The sequence below is a fragment of the Fundulus heteroclitus genome, chromosome 4 (assembly GCF_011125445.2).
Source record: "Fundulus heteroclitus isolate FHET01 chromosome 4, MU-UCD_Fhet_4.1, whole genome shotgun sequence".
Lineage (NCBI taxonomy): Eukaryota > Metazoa > Chordata > Actinopteri > Cyprinodontiformes > Fundulidae > Fundulus > Fundulus heteroclitus.
The window spans coordinates 31,232,118-31,260,046 of record NC_046364.1 but is presented as its reverse complement, the minus strand read 5'-3'; the positions used below and the strand labels follow the sequence as shown (position 1 = coordinate 31,260,046).

General features: G+C 42.3%; 1 protein-coding gene across 1 annotated transcript; it reads right to left on the bottom strand.

The window, feature by feature from the left end:
* Positions 1-88: 88 nt before the first annotated feature.
* Positions 89-27,875, bottom strand: LOC105919778 (DNA-binding protein RFX7). Its single transcript, XM_036136381.1, has 9 exons — positions 27,376-27,875; positions 22,307-22,340; positions 15,565-15,650; positions 15,273-15,395; positions 10,860-10,976; positions 7,322-7,406; positions 7,013-7,220; positions 6,393-6,673; positions 89-3,815 (listed from the first exon to the last, which is right to left on the bottom strand). Exons 1-9 carry the CDS (start codon positions 27,492-27,494, stop codon positions 753-755), a joined length of 4,116 nt encoding a protein of 1,371 aa, XP_035992274.1. The 5' UTR covers positions 27,495-27,875; the 3' UTR covers positions 89-752.
* Positions 27,876-27,929: the final 54 nt, after the last annotated feature.

Below are 27,929 nucleotides of genomic sequence, written 5' to 3'. Positions count from 1 at the left end.
GGATTTTATGTGGCCTCTAATAAAACCTTTTTTTTTTTTTTTTTTTTTTTTTTTAAAGCTAAACACAAATTAGGTTTCTGCATTCATAAAAATTCGGACTACTTTCCTTTTAATTAAAATCTTGCATGTTTAGTTCGGTACTGAGCAGATAAACAGAACATCAAAGGAAATTAACCGTAGTGTAGTCATTTAAAAACATTGATTTTTCCTGGCTTGCAAACGTTTTTCGGATCTAGCAGCAAAACATTTTGGACGCCAGCGGTGTACACCTTTACACAACCTATGGTTAGTTTTTGTTAATATCTATGACGGTTGAGTTTTATTTCTTCCTAAAAGTCTATGACACATACAACTCTGATATTATATATTAACGGTAAATAATTATTTAGATTTTTATTCATATTATGATTAAATATTGATGCAGTTTTTAAACGGTAAATACCAGGACGTAACTGTTACTTGGAGAAACACAAAACAGTGAGTTTAGGCCGATATTTCGTCCGCTTGTTAGAAATGCTTTAGGCTAAACACGAGGCGATTCTTTTTTTTTAAATTATGTTATTAAAGGGAAATGACCAGCATTTTACTCGGCGTTGCAGCATTACTTCAGTTCAGCCTGGCACTTGAACTGGACAAACCTCCAGCATGTCCTCAGTTAAATTAGTACATTAGAGTAAATACCTGATAAATACATTTACAAACACACAGCTACAACAGCGTAATATGAAAAAAATATATAAAAGTCTGGGTTTTCAGCCCATCAGCCCAACAGTTGGATGATCTTTGCTCTCCAACCAGTCCAGCCCGCCTGAATGGGCCGTCTCGCTGATCTGCTGGAACAGCTGCTCGTTCAGCTCCTCCGCCGCGGCGCCGTGGAACCTGCTCTGCTGCTGCTGGCTGGGGTCGAACAGCAGGTTTGTGTCCAGCGCGTTCAGGTCGTTGATGCTGCCGGAGAGCTCCGACGTCATTCTGATTTCGCAGGGGAAATCCGCCCCGCCCGCGGTAAGCTCCGACACCTGCTCCATGAGCGGACCCGTCAGGAGGTGCTGCTGCGGACTCCTGAAGTCCGAGTGCTGCTGGCGCTTCAGCTCCTCCTGCTGCTGCGAGCTCAAAGCCAGCATGACAGAGCGGGCCTGCTGGTGCCGGTGGTGCTCAGCGGACACCGGCTGAGCTTGGCCGCCGCCTGCCGAGAGCCTCATTCGCTCGTTGACAGCGTTTTCCATGAGGTAACCTGTCTGCTGCGAGCTGAAGGAGCCGGTGGAGTCCGACGCCATCAGGCCGAGTTGGTTGTCGCCGCAGGGGAGGCTGGACTTGGCCTCCAGCATCTGGCTCATGTTCATCCGACTGGTGTAGGCGGAGGGCACGTTATGCATGCCTAGACCCCGCAGAGCATCCTCGTGGTCCCCCTCCAGTTTGCTCAAAAGCATGCCGCATTGCTGCACCTCGGTTTGCATCATGACGTTCAGAGGCACCGAGCGGCTCCTCTGCGCCATGCTGCTCGCCCCCAGGTCCGCCTCGCTGTTGGCAAAGATGCTCAGCACCTCGGGCGTCACGGGAGAACTAAAGGGAGACGCGACAGAGCGGGCCACGCTGGGGAGGGCGTTGCCTCCTACGTTCAAACTGAGATTCCTCTGATGCACGGCGGGGCTTACGCTGCGACAGCGGAACGTCGCGGCGGACGCGCCGGCGGCCTTGTTGTCCAGGGGGGCCGGCACGGCGAAGCCCTCCTGCCGGCACGCGCTGGCGGCCTGCTGCTGCACGGGGGAAATGGGAGTCAGGCGGCCGCAGTGGCCGTCGTGGTGGCGCGCGTGAGGGACGGCGAAGGCGTGCGGCTTTTGAAAAGGCTCGTCCGTCAGGCCTCTGCAGCCGGCGAGGATTCCCATCCCGCAGTTTGATTTGTTGGAGCCGTAGCTGTTGCTCATCCACTCCAGCCGGGCCTTGTCGGGGTGCGTGGCCGTGGGCCGCTGCATGGGCTTCACCGGACTGCTGGAGACGGGGCTGCTGTCGTGGAAGCCCGTCATGCTGGAGTTGATGGGCGTGAAGGCAAAGGGGTTCCTGCACTCCACGGGGCTGGGAGGGACGGTGCTGCTGCAGTTGGAGTGGGGCGTCCCAATGGGGGTGTGGCGGCTGCTGCCCAGAGCGCTGTCCACCGGGGTGGTGGAGGCCATCCGGGAGCAGGGGCTGTCTCCCGTCAGGCTCTGCGCTCCACCCATCATCTCTGAAGTGGGTGTGGGGGTGTGGATGAGGTTGCCGCTGTGGTTGGGGGCCTGATAAAACCCGCCGATGGTCTGGTTGGCGGACGTGACGTTGCTTGGCGCCATGACGGGCTGGCACGGCAGCGAGCCGCCGCTCCCGAGCTCCTGCAGCCGTTTCAGTTTCATCTGCTCCTCCATCTGGACCAGTTCCTCCACGATGCTGTCCTGGGTGACGTCGTCGTCGAAGGAGAAGTAACCCATGTGCTCCTGCATCTGTAGCTGGTTAGAGGCGAAATGGAGGGAGTTCGCGGCGGGGCTGGACTGATGAGATCCCTCCAAAACTCCTCCGGCGCTTGAGTTCAGACTCACGCCCGCATGATTCGGATAACCAGGGTTTCCCGGTATGGCATGAACGTTACCCACAGCGTGCCTCCGCTGCTCCTGCATCAACGCATCGCTGACCACAGTGCTGGTTTCCATAACAGTGGGAGTGTTGTTCCTCTGCGCAGAGCTTTGTGTTTTGGCAACAGAGTCGATGAGAGAGGAAGAACATTGTACGTGGACCTGAGTGGAGAAGACAGAGCTCAGTTTCATCTCTAGCTCCCTGGAAGCTGGTGCACTCTCTGGTCTGTCTGAGGGACCCTGGCCGGGGCTGTAAGTAGTGCCCTCTGCTGGCTGCTGGGGCATGAAAGCCCGTTTGACGGGGGAGAGGTCTGGACTGAGGCCCGAGCGTTTCCTGAAGCTCTTTGCGGATAAGAACACTTCCTCTGCTTGGGCGCCTTCTCCACAGGACGATAATCTGCTGGTGTTTACTAGAGAAAGCGCGCTGGTGTTCAGATTAGGAGACGTTAAGTGCAAAGTGCCGGCTTTATTAGAGCCGTCACTGTTACGTTTGACCGCAGCGTCGGTGCCTGACGAGGAGTTTCCACCGCATCTAGTAGCCGACGTTTCTTCAAGGCCCAGGAAGCCTTTGGTGTGAGGTATCGGCACACTAGCCGCTCTCTGTACAGCCCCTCCAGCTCTGCAGGACGTCCCCTCCTGGGTCGAAACGCGACAGCTGGGATTTTGCATTTGGCTGTTCATGTGTATTGCTTCAACTTCCATCTCCACATCCATGCTCTGAGTGTCGGCGCTCTGCCCCGGCCCGGCGGTCGGGGCCAGGATGGGGACGGCAGAAGCGCTCCGTACGCTCTGGCTGGAGCCGAAGTCTGCCGCGGCTGCAGAAGCGACGCCTGCAGAGGCCGGCCGCAGCGCGGTGTTCGGGAGGGACGCCGTCTCCCCGCCGTTGGGGGCCAGCGATATGGCCGTCATCTTGACCAAGCTGACAGGGCTGAGTTGGCACGTCGCCATCATGGTCTTAATGGGGCTGTTGGCGATGATCATGGTGGAGGGCGAGCGCATGGCGATGCCGGAGGTGGCAGAAGGCTTGGGCAGGATTTGAGCGTAGCGCTGGCGGACTGGACGCTCCCCTGCTGGGCTGGTTAGATTACTGGGGGCAGGTTTGGGGCTCTGGTTCACTACCTGAACTGTCTGGGACACCATCTGGAAGTTAATCGGCAGGACTTTGCTCTCCACCGTCCCCACAGGACTCGAGGACATCAGCTGCCCGCTCTTCTGCAACTAAACACAAAAAACACAATCATAAGCATATTTTCTATTACCTCTTTTTGGTTCTTTTGGTCCACACTTGGTTTCACACTATGAAATCGCACACTATTTCCCCTGCATTGTTTACATTTCAATTGTTTACATAAATCACCGCTGCACCTTATCCTGTAATTTACTGTAATTTACTGCAACTCACTGTGATTTTTCAAGCTGCATGCAAACGAAATTTCGTTCTGTACGCACTCTGTGCATACAAAATGACAAATAAAGTTGTCTAAGTCTAAGTCTCCACTGTCCCCACAGGACTCGAAGACATCAGATGCCCGCTCTTCTGCAACTAAACACAAAAAACACAATCATAAGCACATTTTCTTCTACCTCTTTTTGGTTCTTTTGGTCCCACTTTATAATGCTACCACCACAAACTTTAATATATTTTACTGGGTTTTATGTGACCAGCAGAAGTTAGTGCAGAACTGTTAAGTGGAAATTAAAGGACGCATTTTATTTGAAAGTTTTTTTAAATAAAAATCTGGAAAGTGTGGCATGAATCTGTATTAAGCCCCTTTTATTCTGATACCACTAAATAAAATCCAGTGCCAGCAGGTGCCTTTAAAGTGACCTAATCATTCACCTATATGTAATATTGGCAAGGAGAGCATAAACCAAAGTAGCAGCTAAGAGGTCCATGGTAACTCTGGAGGTGCTGCAGAGACCCACCGCTCAAGTTGGAGAATCTCCTAATAAGGTCCCGATTTGTAGAGTAATACCTAAAACTGGAATTTACGGAGGAGTGGTTAGAAATAAAAACCTCGTTAAAGCATTCTGTTTGGCCTACAAGTAAAATGCTCTACAGAGGAAAACTACACGGTACCCTGAACACTACATCCCCACAGTGGTGGCGGCATCATGTTGTCAGAATGCTCTTCTTCAGCGAGGACAGAGAAGCTGGTCACAGTTGATGGGAAGGTCGACAAAGGGAAATATGGGGAAATCCTGGGAGAAATCCTGTTGGAAGTTGAAACAGGCTTGAGAGTGAGGAGCAGGCAAATCTTCCACCAAGACGATGACTCCAAACACGCAGCCAGATCCACAACTCAATTGCCTCGGTCAAAGTCCAGACCTAACTCCAACTTCAGACGTGTGGTCCAATCCGACTGAGCTTGGGCAGTTTGGGAAATAAAAATCCGGGAAAAGCTGGGCGTCACACACCCAAAAGACTTAAAGCCAGCTGCAGCAAAAAGTGGTTCAACTGAATATTGAGACAGGGGTCTCAACACTTTTCAGATCTTTATTTGTAAAAATGTGGAAAATCAAGCATCCTTTTCCTTCCACTTCACAAATATGCACTACTTTGTCTTTGTTCTATCACATGAAATCCTAATAAAATACAGTGATCTTTTTGGTACTAAAGTAAAATTGCAAATACGCAGTAACATCGTCACATTAATGGTATTACCTATTTGCACACTATTATCTCAGAATATCTAAATGCAAGTTTCTGTAAAATGAAGCCTCAAATCATTATTGCACAAAAGCACCTTATTGCCTCATTATTCGTTATATTTGACTCATGAAGAACAACTAGTTCATACAAACCTTTGAATCTTCTTTTAATTTTTTTTTTATCTTTTGAACGCTATAATGGGGGGGATAAAAAAAATACTGTAACCCTTGTTCATCACCTGTCTGTTTGTCTGTTTGTTTGTCTTTTATGTGTACTCCTAGCTGGCGTTGCCTAAAAGAAATTTCACCTTGGTGACAATAAAGAATCTTTGAAAACAAGTGTGAAAAGGGCAAAGTGGGGATGGATGCTTTTGAATCCTGCAAAACGACATTGCAATGTGTGCTTGTGCAAAAGCTTTTTCTCATTTTGCTATGTTTTGCTTCCATTGGGCCACACCTGAAGGTCTTTCAAAGTTATTTTCTAGACTTCAGCTGTGCTGGCTGATTATTTAATCCCCCTGCATTCATGCTTTCAGTGCCTCGGATATGTTTGGTGACATTTGTTGTTTAATGCAGCATAAAAAGAAGATTAAAGGGTGGTAAAGTTGATAAGAAACTAAAGATACGTTGTTGCATTGCCAAAACTTCGGAAAAAAAGTCGGAAAGAGGCAACCTTTTCATGAAAAACTTGTGTTTGAGTTGGAAATTATGAATGTTTTTGTATTTAGTAGCTGGAAAGACTGATTATTATCTGGGGTCTGGGTTTGCAACGATCCTAAAGTAGAAAGACATTGCAAGCCATGTCGTTATCACAACAATTAGTAATATTATCACATATCGCAACTTTTCTTAATATTGTCCAAACATGCAAAACAGCGAGGTAGGAAATGTTGTTATTGCAAACGTCTAATGATATTTTCTAAAACTTTTATTAGAATTAAATCTGAATTTGAGGTTTTAAAGAAAGGATCATAATTTTTCAGTTCATTAACTTTTATATTAAAAACAACTTTGTGAGAGAAAGAATAAAATCATTATGAATCATGTGCCACGTTACTTCTGATTTATAAAATTTGCATTTTTTTTCCTCACAGTTAAGTGTATGAAAAATGCAGAGACAAATTGAAAGTCCTCATTTCTTACCGTGATGGGACTCGGGACAGCAGCGACCACTATGCCTATGGCCGGCTGAGGCGAGGGAGGGCTGGGGCTGCCACAAGCCACGCTGTCCAGCATCCTCTTAGCCTGCTCTTCTCCCAGTAAAGGAGATTGCATCTTCTGCTCCTGTTGTTTCCTCTGGATCTTCCTCTGCAGCTGCTGCTTTGCATCCACGGACGGCGACGAAAACATTTTCCCCTGAGGCTGGAAAGGCTGAGCTTCGGCTGTGGGTGCGAAGGCTGAGACGGTCTGCTGAGGTTTGACCTCTGGAGACACACAGCGCGATTTTAAAGACACACCTCATATGCAGAAGCTGTGACAATTACTTGGTGTTTTATGTTTTTTTTATAACAGTAAAAAATAAGCAACATTTTGTTTTCTTACTAGAGTATAAACGTTCGTCACAGTCAGTTAAAACATGTAAAATGTGTGCAGCCTAAAACTATTTTATTACCATTATTGTGCAAATACTTCAACTCATAAAATTAACTGACAAAATTAATCAAATTTCAATCAATGCACAAAAGGCAGTGAGTGCAGTAGCAGGCAGCTGCCGCTAGGTGTCTCTGCCGCCTACTTTTAGGCTTTAGCTTTAACTTCCTCACCTGCTGCTGAGCCGCTCATTAAAGTGAGAGCTGCCAGAGACTTGTTGCTGATGTAGTGGCTGTCGATTAGAAAGCGAGCCAAGTCTTCAACGGCATCAAACTGGCGTTTCAGCACCTTCTGAGCCCATTCGCACACCAGGTCACAGGCTGCAAATCGCACATCCTCCTTGATGCCCCCCACATGGCATGGAGACTCCAGGGCGTCGCACTGAAGCCGCACAAAGCACATGGAGTTATACAGGCGAGCACAAATGACTAAAGGATTCTCCAGAACTATAATAAATAAAAGGAAAATTCTGGTGTGCTTACTCCGTCTGCTGATTTATGGAGCTCTAGAGTGGGTAAAGATGGCATGTGGACAAACGGTCTCTTTCTTAGTCCACTGTAGCAATATGTAAACCCGTGTTAAGGCCAAAACAGCAGTTTCAAAGAGAAATTGTACAAGAAACTTTCTGACGCTGCATTTTAAGAAGTAATTAAAGACACGTTTTTAAGAATCCTCCCCACAGCATGATGCATCCACCACCATGTTTTACCATGGGGATTATGGGTTCATGCTGATGTGCATTTGTTACTTTTCCTTCACAAATAGGATTCTGCGTATAGGCCAGAAATGTTAAACTTGTGGCCACGCTATCCATTTTTGGATGATGGATTGAAGAGAGACCAGTGAAATGTTGGAACCTTGGCAAACTGTTTCCTGATCTGATAGGTCTTTAAACTTCTCCACAACTTTATCACAGACCTGTCTGCTGTTTTCCTTGGTTTTCATCTTGCTGTTTGCTAATCTTCTCTAACAAACCAGTTTTGCATTGCATTGAAATAACTGTTGTCATTTCAGCTTTTAACATTCTGTTCTCTCTCTTTTATCTTCATAGTAGGTACACCTGTTCTGGTGTTCTATTAACTGTGACATCATCCAGAGAAGACGGCTCACCCGCTACTACCATCTAACGTAGAACAGATTACTGGATCAATGTGTGCTTCTGTGCTTCTTTGTCTCTCTTGTTGTGTCTCTGCTCTGTCTTCTGTAACCCGTCGGTCGAGGCAGATGACCGTTCATACTGAGCCCGGTTCTGCCGGAGGTTTTTCCTTCCCGTTAATGGGGAGTTTTTCTTTCCACTGTTGCTTCATGCTTGCTCAGTATGAGGGATTGCTGCAAAGCCATGTACAATGCAGACGACTCTCCCTGTAGCTCTACGCTTCTCAAGGAGTGAATGCTGCTTGTCGGGACTTTGATGCAATCAGCTGGTTCCCTTATATAGGACATTTTTCACCAATCTGTATAATATGATTGATTTTGACTTTGTAAAGTGCCTCGACATGACATGTTTCATGAATTGGCGCTATATAAATAAAATTGAATTGAATTAAAGAAAGCAAAATGCAAGCTTAGTGGTATCATGAAAACGTCCAGGACTTGCTGCGCGTTAACGTCCTTTGAGATTTGGTTCAGGACAATCCTACAAATCTGGTAGTCTATCACAACCAATGCTGTCTTCTAAATAGTTTACCAGACCGAGCTGGTAAATGGTTGCAAACAGGGTCCGAAATTAACACTCGCCAGTCGCCAAATGCGAGTAAATTTCCCGTTTGGCGAGTGAATTTCAGAGGGCTAGCTGCCACATGGCGAGTAAATGTTTGTACCAAATAAAATAAAAGTAACATAAAAATAACAAAACCCATACGATCCGTTCACAGCTCTGTCCATCCAGAGCTCAGTCTAGACCCGCCTTCTGCGGTGCTGGTTCAGCTTCTTTCACATTCAGAACCAGTCATGGCTGCACGCTGGATCAGAAAACAGATCTGCTAACCAGATACAGTCTAAAACGCCAATTAGTCTGTTTATAAGTTTCGTTCTTATTTATTCTGATTTTTTTTAACTACCTGCGCTGCGGCTCTGTGCTTCACCGCTCTTACTGCGCCTCCCCCGCCCCCTCTCGGAGCAAGGTGCTTTTATCAGCGGCCAGCCTTCAAAACATGAATCGCTACGTTTAATGTCCTTCCACTCGTACCAAAATGTCCCAGTTAAAGTCAGTAGGAGAGTCGGTAACTGTTTTTCATGCTCTTTTGTTTTTAACGACACAGAACCAGCGGTGCTTCAGTGGGCGTGGTGCGTTGCGCTTGAATTCAGGTGCGCAAAATTACGTTACATGTAACCTGTAATATCGGGGGCGCAGCGCACGAGGGTAAAATCCAGCAGCGAGATCAGCGTAAAGACGCAGCGTGAACCCTGAGTGCTTTAAGTGTTGCAGCTGAGGGGAAAATTTTGAACCATACACAGGGGCGGTTCTGAACAGGGGCCAACAGGGGCCTATGCCCATGTAGAACTGTTCCTGGCCCCTGTTATGGCCCCTGTACTAAAAACATGATGTTAAATTTGTTAGGATGATAAATGCTGACAAAGATAACGTGACTGACTGGTCATTTGGATCAGTTGCATTTTTTTCGTTTATGGTTTTACCCAATAATAAAATAACAAAATAATAAAAAAATATATATATAAAAAAAATAACAATAATTAAAATCAAGCTGTTTCACGTTAAGCTCCCGCTGTATTGAGAAAAGATCAGGGGTCTGCAACCTGCAGTTCCAGAGCCACAATTGGCTCTTTGGCTTACTTAATATTTTAAACGATGAAATGTTGACCTGTTAAGTCCCCCCCCAAATCTTTTGTTCTGTGTGAAAAAACACTGGCCCCACCCTGACCCCCCCTGCTACATTTGGTCTAGAACCCCCACTGACCGTACTGGCTTGATGAAACTCTGCCTCATTCACAAATAAGGCCAACATGGATAGAATAATGATAATCTGTAGTGTTTTTTTATCGCCTGGATGTGAATCTGATAATTCATATTGTGTCTTTTATAATCAACTACAATATATATATTTTTTTTAATTCAGGAAACAAAGATTTCTCTTCCAGGTTCCAGTCAGCCATGCCCCCAACCACGCCCCCCCATAATTAACATAATTTCACTCTTAATTTTTATAAAAGTTGAGGTCTGGTCAAAATTAATATTTTGGCCGGTAAAAAATATGCCTGGCCGGTTGATTTTTACATCGACCGGCCAACTTGGCCGGTGAATAACAAAGTTAATTTCGGACACTGGTTGCAAATAATATCTGAAATACTAATCATGGGCCTCAAATTCAGGCAAACAGAAATGTTTTCCACAAACAAATAAAGGACTTAATGTCCTAGCAGCATTATTATTTTTAGGTGTGTAGGAAGGGTGTATCAGATTACAGATGTACTGTCTAGTAAATGTGAAATATGAAGTAGTTTACACCCATATGCCAACTTAAAACTGTAGTTTTAAGATTAATTTTGACTAACGAATCTCATATATATTTTACTCACTTAAAAATAACAAGCCAATTTTGATAAAAAACGATCACTCCCAAACGACAGTATTTATTAATTTTCCCGCTTTTTCTCCTGGTTTTCAGTAGCTTTTAGCTAAAAAGCAGACTCCCTTTAGCTAGCCAACATGTTTTTTTCACCACTTGACGAAATTGAAGATATATGACCCCACCTTCCTCAGAGATAATGATATTAACCTCAATGAAGGTCATGAACACAAACCAAACAGCGGTTTGACGTCACAGGCTCAACAGGCATGAGTACGCTTGAAGGTCAAGATCACAGACTACCCCCCCCCCCCCCCAAAGGGTCTCTGTATTCTGCTTGTGCCTTTGAGGCAGAAGGGGGGCTTCATTTCATTTCACGTCTATATTTAGAGAGCTTATGAACGCTTGCAGCAGATGGTCTGAGGCCAGACACACACATACAGACAGACATGGGCCAGAGCGGTACAGTACGCTCCATTCCAGTAAAGGATATTTAGATTTCCCTCTCATGCCAAGACGACGCGCCTTCATGTTCGGAAAGACATTCTTCATCATCTTCCCGAAGTCTGCAGCACTCAGCGGGTGGTAGTTGAGATTGTCACAGAAGCTCCTGAAATACACAAGAAAATCATATATGATAAAAGTAAAGGAGTAACAAAGTGATCCCGTGGCTTCTTGGCCCAAAGTTATGTAAAACATTTCTCTTTTTGTCACATTAAAACCGCAAAACTCAATGTATTTTAACTAGCAAGTGGTTGAAATAGACCAACACAAAGCAGAGCATGATTGTAAAGTGGAAGCAAAATGAAAGACGGTTTTCAATAGTGTGGTGTAAATGTATATTAAACCCCATCTTTACTCTGATACCTCTAAACAAAATCTGTGTCAATCAACACACAGCTAGAGCAACAATGTGTTGGTTTAGATCAAAGCATATTTATGTGTTATAACAGCCTATCTAAGAGTGTCAAACTTCAGTCCACGAGGACCGGTATCCTGCAACCTTTTAGATGTGTCCCTGGTCCAACACGCCTGAATTACACCCCTGGCCTAGTCAAAGTCCAGACCTAAATCAAATTAGGAATCTGTGGACAAGACCTTGGAATCGATGTGCTTGATCCAATTTGACGGAGCATAACTTATTTTACAAAGAACGGGCAAAAAATCACCCCATAGATGTGCAAAGCTAATTAAGAAATACCCTGAAACACTTGCAGCTGTAATTGTAGAGAAAGGTGGCTCTACCGAAGATTGACTTGGGAGGGTGGAGTATAGATTCATGTCACAGTTTTCAGAGTTTTATTTAAATCATTTTGAAAAAAATCTATCAAAGCTATCCATCACTATCCTTCCACTTCACAGGTATGTACTAATTTATGTTGTCTATCACGTAAAATCCCAATAACATACAGTTAGGTTTTTTGTTGTTGTGTGACAGAATATAGAGAAGTTTGTATGGGTATGAAAAGAAGTGCGAATATTTTTGCCAGGCAGCAGCTAGGTCATGCAAATTTTGAGCAAACTTTTAAAATGCCACAAAAAAAAATAAATAAATAAAAAAAAAATAGAAAATGTGAATTCGATGCAGAGAGTAGTTGATGTTACGCATGGCTGTAATGAACAGGAAGCAGAGGTTTCAAACTAGCTTGGACCACATATCTGACCAAAAATGGTCTGGTGTCTTGCGGAAAATGCTCGATTCAAAAATTTCTTTTTGTGTCTAATGTAACAACCAGTTAATAAGAAGCAGCCTATCCACATACTGTGCCACTAGTGTGCCTAAAAGGGAATAAATCTTCAGGAACGTCAACAGGGAACAAATTAAGAAGATTAGATCTAAATATCTAACCTCTCCTCTCTTCTCAAAAACAAAATAAATTCATTTTAAAATTATAAATATAATATGCCCAACTAATACATTCCTAAGGACCAACATTTTAAATAAATGCAGACAATTGTGTATTTTGTGAGAAGGTCACTAAGGATTTGAATCATCTGTTTTTCACATGTGACTGTATAATTTTTCAAGCAGGATCTTCATCACATTATTTGGGCTCAGGAGATTCAGGGGAGTATTGAAGATGTTAAGTTTGGTAGTTTTAATAACGTGTTAATGTATGTCCTCAAAAAATAAATGTCTTAATCAATCACTTAATGTGGATGGCATTAACTTGGCCTCTGGTAATAAAGTAAAAAATCTTGGTGTTATTGTCAACCAAGACATGTCATTTAAATCCCATATTAAACAGATTTCCAGAGTTTCATTTTTTCACCTCTGGAATATCGCCAAAATTAGAAACATTCTGTCCAGGAGCGATGCTGAAAAACTAGTCCATGCATTTGTTACTTCAAGGCTGGACTATTGTAATTCTTTACTATCAGGAAGTCCACAAAATGCACTTCAAAGACTTCAGCTGATCCAAAATGCTGCAGCAAGAGTTTTGGTGAAAATCCACAAAAGGGATTATATTTCTCCAATTTTAGCTTCCCTTCATTGACTTCCTGTTAAATCAAGAATAGAATTTAAAATTCTTCTTCTAACATATAAAGCCCTTAATAATCAAGCTCCATCATATATCAGAGCTCTGATTACCCCGTATGTTCCTAACAGAGCACTTCGCTCTCAGACCGCAGGTCTGCTGGTGGTTCCTAGAGTCTCTAAAAGTAGAATGGGAGGCAGATCCTTTAGCTATCAGGCTCCTCTCCTGTGGAACCAACTCCCAGTTTTGATCCATGAGGCAGACACCCCGTCTACTTTTAAGACTAATCTTAAAACTTTCCTTTTTGACAAAGCTTATAGTTAAAGTAGCTCATGTTACCCTGAGCTACCTCTATAGTTTTGCTGCTATAGGCTTAAGCTGCTGGAGGACATCAGGATCTATTTTTCTCACTCTACTGATTTCTACTGTTCTCCAGTTGTGCATTGCTTGTCGTCATTTCAGCTTTTACCTTTTTAACTTTTTGTTCTCTCTCTTTTATCTTCATAGTAGGTACACCTGGTCTGGTGTTCTGTTAGCTGTGACATCATCCAGAGAAGACTGATCACCCGCTACTACCATCTAATGTAGAACAGATTACTAGATCAATGTGTGCTTCTGTGCTTTTTTGTCTCTCTTGTTGAGTCTCTGCTCTGTCTTCTGTAACCCCAGTCGGTCGAGGCAGATGACCGTTCATACTGAGCCCGGTTCTGCCGGAGGTTTTCCTTCCCGTTAATGTGTGGTTTTTCTTTCCACTGTCGCTTCATGCTTGCTCAGTATGAGGGATTGCAGCAAAGCCATGTACAATGCAGATGACTCTCCCTGTGGCTCTATGGTTCCCCAGGAGTGACTGCTGCTTGTCGAGACTTTGATGCAATCAACTGGTTTCCTTATATAGGAAATTTTTGACCAATCTGTATAATCTGATTGAAGTTTACTTTGTAAAGTGCCTTGAGATGACATGTTTCATGAATTGGCGCTATATAAATAAAATTGAATTGAATTGTATTTATTAACTGTATTGATTATGGTGTTTTTCTTATTAGCCAAACATAAGTGTTGCTTCTTCAAAAACAGTCCAAATTTTAGTAAATGAGTTAAAGTCATTTTCTAAGACCTTATATTTTGTTAAGTCGAACAGTGCATTTAAAAGATAGAGTGGATGATTTTTTCCGGAAATATAGATAAAAAACACCAAGTCACTTTTTGAACTTCGCTATGAATTTATAGCAGACATTTCAAGGGTCAGAGGGAGGAAAGTTGGATGGACAGAAGGAAACAAGACAAACACAAGAAAGGAAGGACATGAGAAGATAAGGAAAGAATGTCAACAAGAAGCAAGGTGGGACACAAGGAATGAAAGATGAGAGGAAGGAAGGAAGGAAGGATGCAAGGAGGCAAGAATGATAAAAAGAAGGGCAGAGGAAAGAAAAATGGGAAGAGAGGAAGGAATTAATTGAGAAATTAAGGAAGGAAGGAATGAACAAAGGAAGGAAGGAGACAATACAGAAAGGAAAGAAGTTTATGAGGGCTAAGATAGTGAGAGAGGAAAAGAAAAATGGACACAATGAAAAAAGGACATTGAAGAAAGGACAGAAGGAAAGACAACGGTTTGACAGAGAGACGGTGAATAAAGTCTGAAAATTAATATTTCCTACATTTTACAATATTTTGTTTTCCATACTGACCCTAGCTTGGAAAATTCTGAAATGAATTTGCAGACTTTTGCAGACTGCGTAGGAACACTGCGCTGTGTTCAGTATTACTGCATATCTATCGGCGTGAAGATGTATGAGACGATGTGAGACAACTGGCAGCACTACTCAGGTCCCAAAACATACGTAAAGACTCCACAGTTAGAGTCGCAAACTTCTCTAAATTTCCCCAGGAGTTCTGCACTGTTTGTTTTTTATTGATCATTAGATGCTGTTCCTTTTCGTTTAGATAAACCCTGTAGCCATCACACAAAAACTAACCGTGTTACATGATTTTAGCCTCTTTTTTTTTAGCTGCCTGTCCTGAAGGCGCCAATGTTTCTGGACGCCGCTGTATTTTTGTTCTGGTGGAGATAAATAGATAAAAAAAAAAAAGAAAGTTATATAAGACTGTCAGAGCTTTTCAATGGCTGTCTCAGATTTTCCATTCTAATATTACCAACACATGCTGCTCTGTGATTCTCATGCCTGCTGCATCTATTTATACTGACACGTTAGCCCGCAGTAATGTGGGCCAGGACGCGGCACAAACACTGTTAGGTGTTTGCACAAAGAAAAGCGAAAACACAAAAAAACAACAGTGAGCTGATTTATAGGTGCTCTATGCATTGTGAATTCTACACGTTTTAAATAGATGTCAAAAATCTAAACATGGGACTAAAATAAGTAGATTTCTACAGTAGAAAGTTTTTTGCTTGCTCTGGCTGTACGTACTTGTACTCATCGTAGACCTCCTGCTTGGGAAGAGAGGTCTCCGGGTATTCCTCCAGATGATCGCGGATCCAGCCGAACGCGTGCATCTGCTGAGTGCGGCTGGACGACAGGGCGCTCTGGTCACTGAGAAAAGATGGAGGTCAGGGATTCATAAATTACAAAGATGCACGGTAACTGACTGATTAAACCCCATGAAAGCCCTCAGTATTCCTTTGACCAGTCTATTGATCATGAATCGTTATTGCTCTAATGTTCTTCACCGTGCAGCACCTTCCAACAGGTGAGGTCTCACCTTTTCTCTGCACTGCTGCTGGGACCCGTAGGCAACTTGAGGTAGAGGTAGAGTTTTTCAATGTCTGAGAACTTCTCCACATCTTGCTGTAGACAAAAAAAAAAAACAAAGAGGACAAAAGAGGATGAAAGCAGTGTTTCACCTTCCAGTCAATCAGCAGATATTAGCTGCCTGGATGTGAGGTTAAGACCAAATCCGATGCTTGTTAATATGCAGATTGCGGTGAATTTTGAACGGTTTGCTTTAAATTACAGGACTATCACAAACCTCGGTGCTCAACTTTCAACTCAACAAAATGTCAAAAGATTTTATTCTCTGCGCCTTTAAATGTGAAGTAGAAGCCTTTGAAAAATGCACTAATACAGTGACTTATTTTACATTTTGTTTTTTTAGCAAAAACTTGAATGTACTTTTTGGGCATTTTATGTGATAGGTCAACACAAAGTAGAGGACAACCATAAAGTGGAAGAAAGAGGTTTTCAAAATTTTATACAAATGAAAATCTGAAAGTATGGATTGCATTTATATTTAGCCTCCCTGGGTCCAAACTTTGACTAGGCCATTCAAACACATGTATATCCTTTGAGTTAAACAATTAGTAGCTATGGCTGTTTTAGTATTTGTTGTGAAACTCCATTCCCAAGTCTTTCTACAGGTTTTCTTCCAGGATTGCCTTGTATTTATCTCTCTCAATCTTCCCATCACATTCGACCAGCTTCGCTGTCACTACTGGCGAACAACATCCTTCCAGCATGATGCTACCGCCACAGTTTTCCACCAGGGGGGGACGCTGTGCTCAGCATATTGTGCAGTGTTGGTTTTCTGCGACGCGCAACGTTCACTTGGACCTTCGACAAGCCTCTGGAGCTATGTGAGTTTCCGCGGTGCTTCAAACGCTCCGCTACCATCCTGGTCTCCAAGAAACGCACCATCACGGGGTTAAATGACTACAGACCAGTCGCCCTGACCTGACGTGACTAGTGCTGAAGCATCACAGGCCTGTTGCTGGACCCTCTGCTTCCTGACAGACCAGCAGCAACAGGTGAGGCTGGGGAACAAGTTCTCCCGCACCAGCGCCCCCTAGGGGAGTGTTCTCTCCGCTCTCGTCTTCTCTCCCTGTACAAAAATGACAGCACCTCATTGGACCCATCAATGAAACTCCAGCAGTTTAAAGATGACACCACTGTCATCGGTCCGATCCAGGACAAAGATGACGAGTCTGCATACAGACAAGAAGTGGATCAGCTGGTCCACCGAGCTAAACCCACTCAACCCACTTCCGAAGAGTACCCCACACACCGCCTCACCATCCTGAACAGCACTGTATCAGCCGTGAATCACTTCAGGGTCCAAGGAACCACAGTAGCTGCTGGTCCTCTTCTACACTGCCATAATTCAGTCTGTTTTGCGTTTGTTTTTGGGTTTGCAGAGGGGATTCTCAGGGATGACCTGTCCTCCATCCGGGACTTATCCAGGTCTAGGGTCAGGAAAAGAGCAGCTAACATCTCAGCAGGTCCCGCACATCCTGGACACAAACTGTTTGGACTTTTACCTTCAGGGTGGCGCTACTGAGAGCTATTTACAAAAACCAGCCGCCATAGAGACAGTCTTAGCCCGCAGGCTGTCAAGCTGATGAGAACTTAGCAGTCAGAGTTCCCAGATTGCTAAAACCATGGGATATTGTTGTACAACCTAAACCTGCTTTACACTGACCTGACCTGTCTGACGTGTTCCTTGGTCTTCATGATGAGGATTGTTCCCTTATGTTTTCTAATGAACCTCTGAGGCCTTAACAGAACAACTGGATATAACCTGAGACTAAATTACACACAGGGGGACTCTATTGACTAATTAGGTGACTTATGAAGGCAACTACTGTAGGTGCATCGGTTTCTATCTAGGGTTGCCAGTGTAAAGACAGATAAATATATATGCACACACCAGACTTTTCGGATTCTTATTTGTTAAGATTTGAAAACAATCTATTATCTTCCTTCCACTTTGTAATTACGAAGTACTGGGTATTGATCTATAAGATTGTCTCCCATTAAAACAGATTAAGGTTTATTAACAGTATATGAGGCACAGTCCTGTAGAAACAGAATATTGTGTGTAACGTGTCGTTTGTGAACTTTAGGTTTTTCACCAGTTCCTGACCTGGTATTTAACTTGTGAAAATCTGTTTATTTCTTCTGTCAGTTATGCATTTGTGATCAATGATGGAAGTAAACAGTCATAAAAATACTCAAATATCACTTGTGCTTTAATTTAATTGTACATCATTTTGAAAAAGGTTTTAAATTACCCCTAATTTGAATTAATTGTGGTTGTAAACCCTGTTAAGGGTTAACTTTTATGAAATATCAGATTATGACCCCTGATCGAACCAAAATAACTACGCATAACCTCCTGCTGGAGTCAAATCATTCCCATTTCATTACAGCTGACTATGAGTAGATAATAGAAAACAACTTTTAATAATCGTTTGTTGAAATAGGGTACGAAACCTCGCCAACACAAGTTTAAAAATACGCAGTTAAGAAGCAGAGTAATGTGGTAACCAGTGCAGGTTTGTTCCTGAAAAAGTCAGATATAAAAAGACAAAAGCTGAAAAAGTACAAGATGGTAAAAGGTAGAAGAGACGAGCATTTGGTAACTTAAACATTAAAGCAAAACAATTTGGGGACTTATGGGGAGTTTTTCTTCCCACTGTCGCTTCATGCTTGCTCAGTATGAGGGATTGCAGCAAAGCCATCAACAATGCAGACGACTCTCCCTGTGGCTCTACGGTTCCCCAGGAGTGAATGCTGCTTGTCGAGACTTTGATGCAATCAACTGGTTTCCTTATACAGGACATTTTTGACCAATCTGTATAATCTGACCCAATCTGTATAATATGATTGAACTTGATTTTGTAAAGTGCCTTGAGATGACATGTTTCATGATTTGGCGCTATATAAATAAAATTGAATTGAATTGAATTATGATGCAACAAAACCCGAAACCAACTGTCAGTCAAAACATCATTTATGAAGTAAAGCAAAGCGATGTACAAACTTAACTTCCACAACACAGAACATCTCAGCGTATTGAGTATAAATTAAAATTGTATATATATATATATATATATATATATATATATATATATATATATATATATATATATATATATATATATATATATATATATATATACCGATACCAGTATCTGACGAGGCCCAGATCCAGCACTAAAATGGTGGTATCGGTATCAGTGAGTACCAACAAATAGGGCACCGATACCATTTTGATGTTTGTATGTCACTTGAACGCGGCCTTCTCTCTCCCGACTAGTATTATACATGTTATATAAGTTCATGAAAGTTGCACTGTTTTGGCATTTGAGAGCCAAAACTCAGGGTTTAAAAGAGATTATTCAGTTATTAATGTAATTTTACTGTCTTACTGTTGCACTATTATTATACAGGTTATAATTTCACGAATGTTGCACTATTTTGGCCTTTGAGAGCCAAAAGTTTATTCAACTATTGTGACCCATTCCAGGTAGGCAATAAAAAGTTCTACTACCCTAAGTAGTATGCAGTTCTTCATATATACACACATCAATTTCAAACAGAAATCGGTATGGTATCGGTATCGGCCAATACTGCACAGTCAGGCATCGGGGCCAAAAAATGGCATCAGCGCAACACTAATATATATATATATATATATATATATATATATATATATATATATATATATATATATATATATATATATATATATATATAAAATCGTAATAATAATAAACATTTTCCTCCAACTCAAATTAAAAGATTACTTAATCTTCAGGTTTCACATGTGTTTTTGCCATGGATGCCGATAAATGTTGACACACATCTGTTAAATTAGGTGTGTCTATGTTGGCCCTGTGGACTGGTGATCTGTCTGGGTTGTCTCTGGTCCAGCTTTGGCAATCCTGACTCCCCCTGATAATATGTCTAGCTTGGTTGTTTAGTCCTTACAGCTTTAAAAGAGGTTAAATGTTCTGGAGTCAGAGATTTCACACACGCAGAACAGCGGCTGTGTGAGCTCTTCACTGACTGCTGCTGTGTGGGATGTGCTGTGAATGCAACACACCACACTATGCACATGCTCCCTGCAGTACCCAGCTGCAGACAAATAGACAGACAGACAGGCTCCTGTAGGGCAGGACAGTCTGTGGGCTGAACCAAAATCTTCTGCTGCTAACATGTTTCCCAGGATGGCTCCTTTCACAACACATCCATCCTCTAAACAAGCCCCCCCCCCCCCATCCCCCCTGGTTTAAGGTAAAAGGAATAATGTGGCACTGATGAATACAAATGATTCCGGCAGGTAATTGTTTGTTAGCAGGTTTCACGCAACAAAACAAAATAAATTACGATGTCACTTCCTTTTTCGCTTCTTTCTTCCTTTCCTTGTTCTTATTTGCAAAAATGTTTAACTCTGGGGTGACATTAGTCCAAGACCAGAGATCAGACTTTCCTGGCAAATAACACCTATGACTTAAAGGTGACCTATTACACAAAGTTTTTGCATGTTTTTGTACTTTCATTTGGGTCTCTATGGCTTTTTCAGGGTGAAAGTTAGGGACCTTGTCTTGTAACCGGTGGTTGCCGGTTCAATCCCCTGCTCTGACTATCTAAGGCTACGTTCACACTGCAGGTCTTAATGCTCAATTCCGATTTTTTTGTTAAATCAGATTTTTTTGCGTGGTCATTCACATTTCCAAATATATGCAACTTGTATGTGATCTCCTGTGTGAACTGAAAGCGTTCAACCTAAGTGTCCCACATGCGCAGTGGAGGACGCGATGACGTCACACGTAGCAAGCGTCCTCAGTGTTTGCGGAAGTAAACATGGATTATAATGCTGCCGCGCATTTTGCGGTCATTAATTTATTTTCTAACCGGAGCTTTCCCTCCGTTGACTGCTCTTCTCATTGTAGTCCGCTATGGGTGTCGTCTTTCTTCCCGCTTCTGCATAGCAGGACGCAGAATAGTGACGTTTGTCGAGTATCGGTGACGTACATGTCGGATAAATGCGACCTGGCCGTACAGACACAGGTCGCATTTGAAAAGATCAGATGCGTATCGGATTCAGGACCACACATCCAAGTGGCCTGGGTCGCATTTGAAAAAATCTGATCTGTGTTGTTCAGACTGTCATAAAAAGATCAGATCCAGGTCGCATATGGGCAAAAAAATCGGAATTGGGTCACTTCAGGCTGCAGTGTGAACGTAGCCTAAGTTGTTGCAGCCTTGGATCAGAGGGCACTGCCCCTCACCTAGCAGCCCAAACAGAGACCTTGGGCAAGAAACTTGGTGCTGACGCATGGCAGCCTTGCTCACCACCGTCAGGGTGTGAATGTGTGCATGAATGGGTGAATGCCTGTTGTGTAAAGCGCTTGGACTTGATAAAGTGCTGTACAAGCCATTTAGTGCTTCTAAGTGCTCACAATCAGTGGGCACTGCCCCTCACCTGGCAGCCCAAATGGAGCTCTGCCCACTTCGTCAGCTGGTTTAACAGCTGAATGTGATTTATCATTTAGCACAAGCTAACTCTAACAATGGTGTCCATTTAGAAGCTTACTATTCAGAAACTGTTGCTGTATCCTTGCTGCTTGTGCAGGAGGCTCCAGTTCAGCTTCTGGGTCTGACTCTGGGTCAAAGATTCAATTCAATTAAATTTTATTTATATAGCGCCAGTTCATGAAACATGTCATCTCAAGGCACTTTCCAAAGTCAAGTTCAATCAGATTACACAGATTGGGTCAGATTATACAGATTGGTCAAAAAATGTCCTATATAAAATGTACCAGTGTGGAACTGTTTGCAGCCATTTTCACGTGTACAAAATGTGAATATAAACACTGAGTTCATCTTATTTGCATAAAATTGACAGACCCCTAATAATAGCTAATTCTGAAAGGTGCTCAAAAGATGTGGAACTAAGGTGGTAAAAATCTCATTATCTGAGAATGATTGTGTGCAATGTTTAGTAAAGCACATAGACCTATTGTAACTTGTTTAAAAGCATAATAAGTCCCTTTTAAACTTGCCTTAAGCATACGTCTAAATTCTAATTGTATTAATGGAAATTTTTTTTTGTGAGATATCGGACAGCCATGTAAGAAAAGTTCCTTTTTTTAACCCAGTACATCGCCACATTTTTGGTTAATGTCACATCTTTAAAAAGGAGACAAAAAGATATTAATTTAGAGAAAATACAAAAATGTACTATGAATTAGTGGCCCCTATTTGTTCTGGGGCCAGGCTGCTGATATGGCAAATACAAAGACAGCAAACTGAAGAGATAGATGGACAGATGGACAGAAGGATGGATGGATGGATGGATGGATGGATGGATGGATGGATGGATGGATGGATGGATTGATGGATGGATGGATGGATGGATGGATGGATGGATGGATGGATGGATGGATGGATGGATGGATGGACGGACGGATGGATGAATGAACTTTTCCAGACTTGGAAATACCAGATTTTTCATAACCATATATATTATAATGTTGAAAAAGCTACAATGTGAAAATCAGAGGTAAACCTAAACAATGGATTATGTAAACAACCCTCGGTCATCTAGTTGAAACATCTATCAAACTTGATGACTGATGTGACTTTCATTGGGAAACACATAAAGTACATTATGTTGCTCAGTATCTTGTAGTTAACGCATCCAAAGCAGGAGTACTCACCAGGATGTTTTCCACTTTTGATTGGACAGATTTGCTGTGAAACAGACACAAAGTAGAAATTAGCATGAAGCTATTGTAACATGAGATCTTGTTCCTAAACAGTATTTATTTATAAAGCAGAGGAATGTTCGGTATGTAATGACCCTCCCTCCAACATCTCTCAGGTTGTCTATCCCACTGACAGGAACACACGTCGAGTGAAATAAAAGAAACATACAAACAGACGTTCTTAAGGGCTGCAGATGTTCCTTCAATCAGGAACCAGATGTTCATTGACAGTCACTGAGGAAACCTGCCCTGTGTCTTTTTCATTACAATGCAATGTCTGCAGAACAATATAAAAAACATATTTTTGCACGTTTGGTGATGTGACAAAGAATTTCAGACAAAATTTCAAGCAAATTAAAGTTTTCAAATGATGATTTGAGTTATTAAAGGAATAAAGTTATCCAATCAAGCTGGGCGTGAAAAGGTAATCCTATCTCTTTTTAAATTATGAAATCATTGTGAATATAAATATTCATATTTAAGCTGAGTTCAAGTTCACTAGTCACACTAAGACTGATGAGGGCCAAACCAGAAGAATCAAGAGATAACATAAACAGAACCCATCTGACAACACGAAGCAGGCTAAAAGATCTCAAATGCCAAAACATTGTGTTTCAATCCAAAGAAATTATTAAGAATAGATCAGAATAAAACTCACTGACATTTCTCAGGCGTTAGGAGCCCAGCAAACCGCAGTCAGAGCCAATGTCCGCAAAACACACAACAGCGGAGAAAACTTCCCAGAAGTGGGAAGCCCAGAAATTTATTTCAAAAGAGCACTTTGGAGGATAACCCAGAACATCATCTAAAGCACGATAGACCTTACCTCAGTTACTGTCATCAGTGTTCATGATGCAACAGTAAGAAAGAGGCTGAGTAAGAAAAATGCATCCATGGGAGAGTTTCAAGGCCAAAACCACTGCTAACAATAATCTAATACTTTTAGTAAAAAATATTCTGTGGACTGAGGTGACAAAAGTAGAACTTTGTGGAAAGTGTGTTACCTGTTCTGGATTAAAATTATCCCAGTATTTTCAGAAAAAGAACATCATTCTGGCGGTGGTAGTATGAAGGTCTGGGGCAGATTTGCTAATTCAGGATGTGGACAGATTGCTATAATTGATCAAACCATCAATTCTGCTCTCTACCAGAAGAAACCTGGACCAGAACGTCCAGGCATCTGTTTGTGACCTCAAGCTGCTTGAAAGCACACCAGCCAGGCCACCTCTGATTGGCTAAACAAAAACAACTCAAAATGCCGCTTTGGGAGTGGTCTATTCAAAGCCCAGACAAAAATGCATTTGGAATGATTTTAAGCCAGGATATCATGGTCAAAAACCCTTTAGTGTAGCTGCTTAAAACCTCAACGGTGAAAATTTTTTACAAAGGTTGACGGCAGCCGGCAGATGTCGCCGGCAAGGGGTCACGACCTGTGATAGGGTTTAAATAAAGTGATTATTTGAATCGTTTGCTGTATTTACTCATCTTACCTTTTTCAGACATCAAAATGTTTAATGCTCTAACAAGAAAAAAAAGAAATCTCCAATTTAGAAAATACATTTTACAGCACTGTTTTCACACATTTTAAATTTAAGTCTTAAATAAGCTACTAACTCAATTATCTAAGATAACAGTATTGTTTGCTACTACCAGTAGGCTATGTCTCTGCCTACAGCACTGTATTTTCAGCAAATATACAAGGTCGAGTCGGAAGAAATATAACACCACGATAAAAAGAATCCTTGAAACATTTATTCTCCTAAGAGCATTTAAGTGAGCGGCAGTTCTCATCTTTATCCGTGGACCAATCAGGCGGTTGTTGACTCCGTGACAGAAGGCCGCCGAGGGTTAAAGACTTTTACTCAGCGTCGTTGGGCGGGTCAGAGTCAGGAGACGCTCTAAGCCGTGACACAAGCAGTTCACTTTAATGCACTGTTACCAGGGGGCCGAGGACTTCCCCCTGCTGAAAGCCCGTCATTAAGCTCTTTGTGAGGTAGAGTTGGCAGGTAAACTGGACGACACCTGATGAAATGTTTAGCAAGGGTTCAGTCGGGGAAATAAAGAAGTGATGCAACGGTTGCAATTCATTCTGAGAGGCAACGCACCTCAGCAAGTACCGCAGAGCTACACTGAAAAATTAACTTGAACCTCAATTTGTTTCATCCTTATTTTTTATTTACAATATTTGCACGCCATTTGACAACTAGCACCATTTGAGTCATGTGTCCTCCATGAGGCGCTCTGTTTTTTTAGGCACATTTGAACCCCGAACTGTTTCTGGTCACTCATCCTTTTGGTATTTTCTGGCTCCTTGATTTCAGTCGGAAATAAAAGGTCAGAGCATGGCCTTGAGTAAAAGCAAACACAGACGTATGCCACCGCTGCTTACATGAAGCAACAAACCCACATTGCTCTGTTTCAGGTTTTACTGAAACGATTTAATACAACCAATAAACAAGCAATCGATCAGTTGTAATCTTTAAATCAAGCTTAATTTGGTTTTTATTTTAATATATTTAATGTGTTGTTTGTGAAAAAGAAGCAACAGGTGTTAGAAAGGTTAAACGCTAAATTCACCAGTTGATTACGTATGCCTGCTTTATGAGAGATGAAAATCAAACAATGCAAACACAAGAGCTGTCCTTATTCAGACTGTTCTTGATCCTTTTCATTTACGATTAAGCAAAGTCTAAAAACATAAACTATAAACCTACATCACAAATAGTAAAATCACTGCCATGTGCAGGTGCATCTCAATAAATTGAAGTATGAGAATCAAGCAGTGATAACCACTCGCTGTACAAATTCATTAGTCACAGTTTCTTTTTTTGTTTTTCATTCATTCATTTCTCTAACCTTTTATGATTATGAGTTAAACCAATGGGAACTTTGAAAAAATCCATCTTTTCACAAAACAAAAATATTCTATAAGAAAAATAACAAAAGACTTTTACACAGAAATGTAAGTTATGCCCAGCTCTATCGTGGGGAAGGCTGCTGAGTTGCCAGATTTCTAGCAGACAGGCATTCACCAGGCAAGTCACAAAAAGTCATTGTTAAAGACGTTGGCCTTAAACAGATTGCTGCAGCCAAGCATATTAATGGAAGGTTGAGTGGAAGGAAAATGTTAAAAAAAAAAAAGTAGATGGCAAGAGGAAAAACTGTAGCCTTGACAGGATTCTGGAGCAGAGCTATTTCCGTACTTGTGTACACTGCAACTACAGCTGGTTCCAGTGTTCAAGAGCCACCACACATCGACTCTTTTGAAGCTGATTTAGCAATGGCATGAGTAATAACATGAAGAATATAGTGAATTTACTACCATACAAATCAATTTTCAGCTCCAAATTTCATCCCTTATTAATCTTTATAATAACAACGTAAACTGATCACAATTAGGCTTTTTCACTTTTTCAGAATTTTTGAAACCATTTTCTGATGCACTGAGATCCTGTTGCAGCAAAGCAGAAATGCACCTACGTTGTTTTCAGGACCACCAGAGCGAATGGATTCATAGTCACTAACTTAGCGAGGACAGGATAGAGTGAGAAACCACACTTTCTAAAAGGGCTAATACACGCGGGAAAAGTGGCTAAAATATGTGTGTATAAGAAGATGGTAGAGCTCTCCAGACCGACCACAAACAGTGTTCTCTAATCTAAAAACGTCTTAAACTGAATCTTGGCTTCAAGCAAAGGAACGCCTCAAGGATGAGGAAACAGCTACGTTCATGCCTCTGACACAACAGAGACCTCCAGCAGAGTCAACAGCCAGACCATTGAAATACCCATAAGTGACTATGCAGAGAAAACATACATTTCCTTAAAAAAAGTCTGCTTATGTCTATGGATTGGGTAATTAAATGAAACTCCATACAAACTCCATTTTCCCTTTTTTCCACTTTTTTTTGCTACTTTATGTGCTTCCTTTAAAATAAAAACAACAATATTGGTCAAAATAATAGGTGTCAGCCAACAAGAAGCCTGACAGACGCATCTCTAGAGATGTTTGCAGATCCAACTGTGCGACACTAATAGAACGTTTTAATGAGCTCGAATTTGCTATCTGAAATACAAATTTGCTGCTAATGTGTTATATATCTTGATAGTAATGACTACATTAAGTATTTACAGTTATATTACTTTGACAAACACAAATATAAATCAGGGAATTAATTTCCTTTTGCCTTTGAAAAAAATATTTTCTGATACTCTTTCCATGTACTAAAACCAGTGGTGGGTAGTAACCAGATTTATTTACTAGAGTAACATTTTTGAGGCCAAAAATATTTCTGGGAATAATTTTACTGCACCATATTTTTTACTTCTATTTGAGTAATATTATTTTGAAGTAACGCTACTCTTACTTGAGTACAACTACTGGGTTATTACCAACCTCCAGTTACTTTGCTCAAAGCAGCTTTTAACCAAAAATGCACAAGACACAGATGCACATAATTTATGTTAAAGTGAGAGTTCTGGTATTTACAAAATCTTTATTGTTCTGTTATTTTCCTCCTGTGCCCCTTGGAGGTCAAGCGAAGGTACTATAGCATTTATCCTCTCTGGGAATTTATACATAATTTACACATGTCTGTCTAATTACATTCTTTTCTAAGTATCAAACCAGAAGTAATGCTCAGTTACTACTTGAGTAGCCTTTCACCAAATACTATTATACTCTTACATGAGTAATTTTTGGGATGACTACTTTTCTTTTTTTTTTACCTTACTTGAGCATGCATTTGTTGAAGTAGTGCTACTCCTACTTAAGTAAAAAAAAAAAAGCCTACTCTATCCACCTCTGATCACACTTGAATGCAGGATTCAAAGTTAATACATCTCCAGTTTCAATGGGGTTTCCCTAAAAATACTTTTACAGTTGACCCTACAATAAATGCAGTATTACTCATTTTAAGTCCCCTCCCCATGTGTTGCTCTAAAACAGTATAAAACCACGGATAATACTCAGTGGTTCAATCCAGCATGATGCTTGCACAAACAGTGCGTAAAACGCCTCACCAGATGGAGTTCTTGATCCTGAGCTGCAGAGCGCTGGCCTCAGCACCCTGCAGCCCGGGGAGCAGGCCGGGTAGACTCCCCGCTCCGGGGTCCGGCTGCTGGGGCTCCTCATCAGCCATCGGGGCGCGCCTCGAAGCGGGACTGGCCTGGAATGGACTGGACCGAACTGAACGGGGGCAGGCGTAGTCGGGTTAGAGGACATGGGCCGGGGCACGTTGCAACGGGACAGCAGCGCGCCCTGTTGTTGTTGTTGTTGTTGTTGTTGTTCCCACCCAGGGCTCCTCCTTCGACATGGCTCGCTGTGGAGTCCGGACACACGCCGGCCGGCCGGTCAGTCTGGACTAGGCTGTGCAGCAGAAATAGGCGCTGCTGCCGGAGCCCGGGGTGATGCGCGGGTATAAATAAAAAGCGAGAACAGCCAGCAGAGCAGACAGCTGGAAAACAAACTAATCACTCCCTCCGGTGCGCCCTGCTCTGCCCCGCACGTTGTGGGATTTGTCCGCATGTGCATGGAGAGTAGTAGCGGCTGGACAGGCGCATGCGCCGTGGCGAAC

Bases quoted from the DNA above. Each gene is read 5' to 3' on its own strand.
- LOC105919778 (XM_036136381.1), bottom strand. From the start codon at position 27,494: ATGGCTGATGAGGAGCCCCAGCAGCCGGACCCCGGAGCGGGGAGTCTA. The intron at 7,407-10,859 runs ATATCCTTTACT...ACACGGGTTTAC, and splicing joins GGCATGAGAGGGAAATCTAA to ATATTGCTACAGTGGACTAA. The intron at 6,674-7,012 runs GTGAGGAAGTTA...GTGTGTCTCCAG, and splicing joins AATGAGCGGCTCAGCAGCAG to AGGTCAAACCTCAGCAGACC.